The sequence below is a fragment of the Balearica regulorum genome, chromosome Z (genome assembly GCF_011004875.1).
Source record: "Balearica regulorum gibbericeps isolate bBalReg1 chromosome Z, bBalReg1.pri, whole genome shotgun sequence".
Taxonomy (NCBI): Eukaryota; Metazoa; Chordata; class Aves; order Gruiformes; family Gruidae; genus Balearica; species Balearica regulorum.
Genome location: NC_046220.1, coordinates 86,071,662 through 86,079,955, shown reverse-complemented (window position 1 = coordinate 86,079,955; position 8,294 = coordinate 86,071,662). Strand labels below are relative to the sequence as shown.

General features: G+C 39.2%; 1 protein-coding gene across 3 annotated transcripts; it reads left to right on the top strand.

Moving 5' to 3' along the window:
- The first annotated feature begins 12 nt into the window (after positions 1-12).
- Positions 13-8,246, top strand: STARD6 (StAR related lipid transfer domain containing 6). 3 transcript variants are annotated; one of them, XM_075740221.1, is made up of 8 exons: positions 13-50; positions 1,163-1,256; positions 1,406-1,455; positions 4,439-4,565; positions 5,626-5,743; positions 6,749-6,842; positions 7,151-7,306; positions 7,920-8,246. In XM_075740221.1, exons 2-7 carry the CDS (start codon positions 1,167-1,169, stop codon positions 7,302-7,304), a joined length of 633 nt encoding a protein of 210 aa, XP_075596336.1. In that variant the 5' UTR covers positions 13-50; positions 1,163-1,166; the 3' UTR covers positions 7,305-7,306; positions 7,920-8,246. The 3 variants fall into 3 exon arrangements, with proteins under 3 accessions (XP_075596336.1, XP_075596334.1, XP_075596335.1); XM_075740219.1 differs by having other exon boundaries at positions 7,151-8,246; XM_075740220.1 differs by lacking the exon at positions 13-50 and adding an exon at positions 313-627 and having other exon boundaries at positions 7,151-8,246.
- Positions 8,247-8,294: the final 48 nt, after the last annotated feature.

The window sequence follows — 8,294 nt, the reverse complement described above, 5'->3', positions numbered from 1 at the left end:
GGAGGGCGGGGCCGGGGGCAGGTCGCTCCGCTCCGTGCCGCGCTGCTGAGGTGAGCATGGAGTGCCGCCGTTATCTTCTTATTTTCTCTCCCTCCTGCCCGGAGTCCTCGCTGGTGGGGCAGCCCGCCCACCGCTTCGCCCGGCGCCGTCTCCACAGGAGAGGGGGTTAGGGGGGCTGCTGGGTGGGTTGTCCGCCGCCCCTGTGGAGATCGTGTCGGGGGGGGTGTCCCGGCGGCCAGGCCTTCGGCTGCGCCGCGTTTTCAGAGCTCGGCTTTGCCTGTCAGCGCTCCCCGAGCTGGCTGCGGGGGCTGGTGGGCCCGGCCAGCCCGCCGCTAGTTTGTGCCCGGCTGGGGGGGTGTGATACGTGGGCAACCCTCCTCCGGGGGCACAAACCGAGCACCTGGCCAGCTTCCACGGCATGTCAGTGAGGTGGCTCTGAGGGGTCTGTGCAACCCCTTACACGAGACGGCCCTGTGGAGGTTTAGGTATGAAGATAACTTTGTGTGAGAGACTGGTCCAGAAGTGTTCAGTGCTATCGGCCTGAGAACCAGAGTTGATATTCTTGTGAGAAAGAGCTACAAGAGTGATGCTGCGTGCGTTGCAGAGGGAAAGAGAGGGGTGGGAGAGGTAAGGGAGCTCCAGCACGCAGGAGCTGTCAGCGCTGGGCTGGTAAGGAGTTTCCACAACAGCACAGTTTATAATGATTGTTGCATAAAGCTCAGATGTAAGAAAAATCTCTCTTCAATTGTTCGCGAGCCACATGCGGTTTAACTACACGAGTTGGCTGTTGGTCTAATGGCTTTAGCAAATCATGGCGGAATTGGAATCTCGGGGGATAAACTATAAGGAGGGGAAGTTTTAATGTGGAGTCATGATTTATGGAGTGAACAGTGTGTCTCACTAGATGCTGTAATTAAGTCTCAAGATCTACAGCAAGGGCTACTTCTCAGTAGCCCAGAGTGGAAGTCAGTTATAGAATTTTGTTTAAATAAAGACTGTCCTTTTCTGAAATTGAATCTGATTAGTAAGAAATTAATTTGATAGAAATACTCAGTTAAGGTATACTAAAGCCTGTGGAAGGAATACAGGAATAAGCCCTCTGGTTTTTGCTCTTTAAGGAGTGCTTTATATATACCAGCAAATTGCTTTTAAATCTTTACAGATAAATGGACTATAAGAAAATCGTGGATGAAGTTTCAGAAAAAATTTTATCATATAGTCAAGATACTTCAGGATGGAGAGTGATAAAAGTTTCAGTAAGAAAATATTAGTTCATATTGTTTATAAAGTTATTTTTATTAAATACATTTTGTTGCAAAAAGTGTTTAAAATTGTTTTCCTTTAAAATGAGTTGACAACTCTTTATCAACTGCTAAGTTTTTATTTTTCCTTTTTCTACTTTGAGAAAAATGTTACAGTTTCTTCAAAGCCTTCAAAAGAGTATGCAGGAAATATGTAAGTATTTATATTTTGTTTGTCATTGTAATGAATAACACCTTTTTTGAACAATGACACCCAAGATTGAGGTGGAAAAGTTAACCATGTTGTGGCCTTCGTGAAAGTGTTTAGTTTTGGTAGCTGTAGAGAAGATTTTACGCTGGAGTAACTGGGTCAGCAGTAGGAGTGGAATACAAGAGATGGATTTCCCAAGCAATTTTCAAATGTGTGGTGAAAATTAAATACTATATAGCACTTACTACTATGGAATAAGTAGATATGAAGTCATAGTTTTGCCCTGAAGTCAATGGCCCTTTCTGATGGAATATTCTATTCAAGCCATTACATCTTACCAGCTGGGCTTTGCTTTTCACCCTTTCCTATCTGTGAAATGACTAATACTCACACATGCTTATGCTCTGGCTCTACTATGTCCGTCCTTTGTACCTTTTTCTTTCTGGTACCTGAATTAACCGTACTGAGAATAAGAAGGTCATATAATCTCTGGAGCAGCAACTCCAGCTGTCCTTCCTTCTCTTGAGCAATGAATTCTGTGCTGTTGTTAAGCAGCTAGTTTTGGCCCAAAGGGTGGAGTTAGGCGAGGCAGACTAAGCTGATTTCACAGCTTGCTGTCAGTCATAGAGTTGGCTCTAGGTTTTACATTCCTACCGGTACGGTAGCTGTGGCACTCCACTGATTTTTTGCCAAGCTGATTCAGCTCATAAAACCAGGGAAGGAAAAAAAAATCTTCACTGAAGTGTGCAAAAGTGGATGAAAAGAGGACACTTGCAACGTGTCCTTAGCTTCTCTCTCTCTTTTTTTTTTTTAAAAAAATTAAAATGCCTAGTGGGTATTAAATTATATTAAATGCCAATCTAGACAGATAGGCAGTAGAGAAAATTTGCATCTGATTCTTTTTTGCTCTCAATATGATGAGATGTTTGTGATTACTGATATTCTAAATCCGAAAGTCTTGCTTAGTTTTCTAATTATTTCTGTAGGTTTGAGCAAAGAAGATATTAATTACAAAAGACGATGCTCTATCACTAGTGTTACAGAAGAATTACTGTACAGTATTACAATGGAAAATAGTGTAACATTTCATTAGAATATGTTAAAAGCACTGTTATCTCAATAAGCACTTGCATACTTTATGTGTGGCATTATTATTGTATTTCAGATCTTATTTCAGTACAGGTGGATGTGAGGGAGTGAGAGTCTGGTTGCTTAGAATTCGTAAGAATGTTCCTGACTTATTTTTGTGGAGAGAAAAATGATATGCTATAGTCTTAATCAGGCACGAAGCCGTTTTCGGTTGCGCTCAAATCTGTACGTAGCAAGTTCTTCACAGTCAGGAGAAGCATCATCGTGTTTTCTGCCATTTGGTACAGGGAACCAGAATCTTTCATTCGTTTATTTTTGTACATTTTTTTGTCATGTTAACAAGCAGTACTGGTCCCTAGCTTGTCTTTTGTGAAGGAGTACTAGCTGTTTCTAGGAGCAAAAGTATAGCTGTTCCCGTTATCATTTTGATGTTGAATATTTATTAACTGCATATCACAAATGCCAGCTTTTTTAATTGGCAGGAGTATTAACAGTTTGCTTTACTTGCTAAAAGAAATCAGTATGGGATCTGGTAGTGAAAATCAATAGAGATCCTTGCTTCAGTCAGGTGAAATATTTTCAGCGGAGTTCAGGGAAGCATTAAGGTAATTGATCAAGGCCAAATAGGATTTTATTTGGAATTATGTCACCTAAGCTCAAGAAAGACAATGAGATATGTATTGCAGTTTTTCTAAGATAGTGAGGCTACATTTGGTGATCCAAGCGGTCTTCACCAGACTTACTTCCTCTTTTTCCAGTGTTCCCAATAATCCACTGTAAAAACTGGAAATTGAGATTCTTTTACAAGTGTGCCCTTTCTTTTATTTTAGAAGTCGTCCTGATTAACAACTCAGTGTGAGTTTAGGAGGGAAGATATTACAGCATGCAGGCAAGAGCTGCTTACGAGATTGGTAAACAGAAGTTCATGGGTGTAATGGAAATAAAGGGTGTACCCCGATACTAATATGCTGGTTTTAACTGGTCCTGCCACAGCTTACATTCGTTGTTTTTCAGTAGGCATTAAAATGTTTTCCATCACCATAAGACCTGCTGTAGTTAGTGGAGAAGCGAGTTTCGGGACTAGTCGTATACGCCCACGCTGCGCTCACGGCACCAAAGCACTAAGTGGTGACAAGAGCTGCTGCAGAGTGAAGAAACAGATCCATGATTTCCCAGGGCCTCTCTGTTTGGGTTTGAACTTGGCTAACTTTGCTCTTTCTGACTTACGCTCATGCGTCATCAGGGTCTGTAATCTGTTCTCGTGTTCCTTAAACTGTTTCCAAGCACAGTCTCCTTTGAGCTTCATCTGCTGTCACGCAGCATCCTTCACCTTTGCGTTTAATTGCTGTCTGCCAGTGCCTACCGTAGCGATTCAGTTTCTCCAGGAACTAATATGTGAGAAGTCTCAGTATTAGTTAGCAGTTCCCAGCATTACAGGAGTTTCCTATTTCCTTGTGAGAGGCCTCTCTTCCCATCTGTGAACTTTCCCTTGAACTCCTCAGAAGATTATGAACAAAAGTTGGAGAAATGCCAGAATGTGCTAGTTCATAAATAGTGAGAAGATTTGCAATCGGTGTCAAAATGGATTGAAAGTGTCTATATAGAAAAAGAATAGATGAATTGCATATATTTAAATTAACAGGTTCCTATCTAATTGCTCACAAATAAATAATTTAAAATGTGTGGTGCCAAGAATGTAATGGTCTTAAAAATCAGTTACCGAATGATAATTTTTATTAGTAATTGAATTTTAATCAAGCTATCAAGAGCAGTCACATTTGTGTAGTTTACCTCATTATAGCCTGGCATCCCCAACTGCTAGATGCTTATTATTGTATAACTTATTTTTCCAGTTCGTAAATGTGAATTCAGTATCTGGTTTTTTTACACAATCTAGATACCGTGGAGAAGGGATAATTAAGGACGTCCCTAGTAAAATTATTCCTTTTATGTATCTTCCTGAATATCGAAACAAATGGGACAAAGCATTACAATCTTACAAGCTGTTAGAAAGGATTGACCAGGTAATATGATAATTTAATATAAAGATTCTATTTTAACTCTTTCTGCATGAATTATGATGACTAAAAAGACCTCTACTTGGATGAGGAAAGCTCTCAGTGCAAAATATGTTCTGGGTCAGTAAAAACTTTTAAACCTGCTGCTTCTGTGAAATGGGTATGAAATGTGTCCTTCCCCTTAGGAGTTAAGTATTTAGTGTAAATTTACATATTTATTATGAAATAAACGTCCTCAGACATGCCAAGAATTCAGTCCATGGAAAACAACAGAAGTCTCCATCAAGAGTAGAGTGAGACACAGTGAGGAGAAAATGTAGGGGAAGCTCCGTTCTCTGTGAGCATAGTTTATGCACATTTAAAAAATCACCAAAATTAAAGGCAACATGGAAACCCGGAACTCCGAAATCCTATGAAGAATATCAGTGCTGTGTTAGCCAGCTTTGATCTAACCACTCGAGAGAGACGGCCCTGCGTATGAACGGGAGAGGTCTCGGAACACATTACACACGCATGAATGACTCAACTGTATGAAAGTACGCCCTAAACCGAGGGGGGAAAAAAAAGAATCCTCCCCTTTTTGTCTTCCCTGAACCTCTCTCTCACTTTCCTCTGCTGGAGTCGGTCAGGTGTTAGGATGTAGTGGTACATCCAGCTGTATCTTCTTTGCTTTTTTTTTTTGGAACCGAGTTATCTTAACAGATTATACACTGGAACACAACATGCAATCTAGCGTGTGTATTTTAATGCAAAAAGGCATTCTACCTCCACTAAACATGGATACTAAATGTGCACATTTTGAGTTTTTCCACCCAAAAACTATACTCCTGCCTCAAATCTAGGCCACAAGGAATGGCAGTGAATCCCTACCTGCGTGACTGGAAGATCCCTTCCCTGGCTGTTAGTTCAGCACTAGCTGGATATGCAACTGTTGTCTTATACTAACAAATAGGAATCCATTTTTGCCACATTCTCATTATTCAACATGTAATGCTGCTTTGCTAATTAAATAAAACTTAGCTTCTTGCATGCTAATTAAAAAAAATTTGCTTTTACTTACTTGTAGGACACTGGCATATACCACAGTGTAACACAGAGTTACGGTATGGGACTGATTTCATCAAGAGATTTTGTTGACCTGCTGCATGTTAAACCGTATCCTGGTGATATCCTTACAACTAACTGTAAGTTGCATGTAACTACTGCGTGTTTTCATATTTTGCAGATCCTAAGGTGAATGGCTGTAGAGTAAGTTCTGCAGCGTCATGACAGGATAAGAGTACCTTGCTCTGTGGTCTTACTGATGTTAATAGTCCCCTCCTGTTTATCCCCAAAACAAAGTTGCTTTTTCTAATGCTGAAACTATTGAAATTGATCTTCAAAGAAAATACCGTGTTGTTTATTCTGTTGTGCCTCTCTTTGAAAAAAAATGTAGTAGTAGTGTTTATTTAAGAACACTTTTCTGTATTTAGGTGGCTTCCTGACCAAATGCTACTTGCCTAATATGCTCTTCTCAGAGTGAACTGCTAATTTGCCCCATAGTTGATTCTCTCCGAGTTTGGCTCTGTAAACTTACACAAAATGTAAAACGATTAATATATGGCCAACCAGGAAAATATCTCACTGCTACTTCCTTTCTGTGCTAATCTTTTTCCTTTGTGTGGATCTTAGTACATGGCAGAAAACAACATTTTTCATCTTGGAACTTTACTGACCTATTGTTTTTTTTCAAGCCGTACTCTTTACAGTACTTTATTATGCAAAAGTAATGGATAACTAAACAAAACAACCCCTCCTAACTACTACTGTGCATGTGTGCAGCAGTTTCCTCATCTTCTCTCTAGTTGCGTTTACTAATTAATGACATCTGCTGACAAACCAACTTCTCTCTCCAGAACTAAACCACACCTCAACAGTTAGGTATGTGTAATCACGTCTCAAGGATAATACTTGGGTGTGCCTGCCCAAACATCTATAGAAACTTCTACATTTAATGAATTACTCGCACAAATATTTAATGTCCTTTAGGTGCTTTGTGTACAGAATGGAATTGCTGATCAGTGACCATATTGCGGTATCTTGTACTATCTGATAGCAGTCGGAGTCGTTTGTTTTTAAACGGTGTTTTTGAGTGATATGATTGACATACATAATTAATGATTTTGCTTTTTGTGTGCGGTGGTTTATAGCTGTCAGCGTGGAATACTCCAGCTGCCCTCCAACTCCCTCTTGTGTCCGAGGCTTTAACAATCCCTGTGGCTATGTGTGTTCCCCTTTGCCTGAGTAAGTATTTAAAGCCCCCTTATTTCAGCATCTCTGGTTACTCAGTTGTCTTCTCTATACAAAACCTAACATTTACTGAAACACACAGCTTTTTTTAAAATTTTATTTAGACAGTTTTATTCTGGGGAAACTTTAGAGTTTTGTGCCAATCAGTTTTGTGACTCAGACCATCTTTTGAAACAACTGAAAATTTTATTCATCCTCCACTTTTTTGTAATTGATGGACTATAACTAGTAAACACTTGTACATCTCCGTGAGTTTTGTAGCAACAAGTGTTAACTGAAGGATTTTACTCCTTTCATTGCAGGAATCCAGAGCATTCTAAGCTAGTTGTATTTATTCAGCCAGAACTAGGAGGAATGCTTCCCTGTTCTGTAGTGGAGACAGCATTACCTGCTACTCTCATAAACTTAATCACTGAAACGAGAGCTGGACTGAAAAGCTTGGAAGACCATAATTAAACGTAAGTGGAAAATAATAAGCACTTAAGTCACGTGTATCTTGGATTCATTCTTATAGTAGATGATGAAGTTTAGTTTAGTTGTGGTTCATGTGGAAATTTATAAAGCGTAACTGTTAAAATGGTGAATGCTAGTTTTCTCTGTTCTTGGGAATGATGCAAGAATTAACACTGAAGTGCCATCAAAGTACAGGATGTCGCTTTCAGCGTAATCAGGTGATGTTTTGTAATATTTTTGCACTTTATATGCAGAGAATATATATATACACACACATGAGAATCTGGTGATATAAATTATAGCAATGTTAAAATACAGTAGTCAAATATTTTGCCATAGCTTTAAACACACTTTGGTAAATTCTTCCCTCAATTATGTACTCTTGATTGAAACAAGCAAACATCTTGTGTACTAGAGACTTTAAACATGTTTATTAACTAGAAGTGTGCAAGTGTAATTAGCAACTATTGCACTGTTTTGGAATTAAGTATTTGAAGAAAAGTCTGATGAATTTGTATATAGCATCTCATTAAAAGCTGCTCTTTATACACAGAGTTGTTTGTCATTTTCTGAATCCTGAGCACCAAACCTAAGCTATTTTTATATACTAATTTCCAGGAACAAGCTAGTGATGTGATTCATTTGGAGGTAATGTTTCCCATTACCCCTTAGTATTTCTAGTACCTCTAGTTCTGAGTTAACTGCAGGAAATTGTGGTAGCCATGTGAATAGCAATTTCCATTACAAATCACAGAAACAGTGGCACAAATTAGAGTAGTGTGAAAACTGCTTTCATCTTCGCTGCTCAGTCCCCTCCCAAGTTGTTAGAAGCAATTAACTGCATACATTGTATAACTCAATGAAAATTAAAGTAAAAATTCCTTCTCCCGGTCAGTGTGTGAAGGTATTAATAGTGAATACTAAAATATGTTTGCATACCGTAATATTTTTAGGACAACTGAAGATTCATCAGAGAAATGTCAATTTATGAGA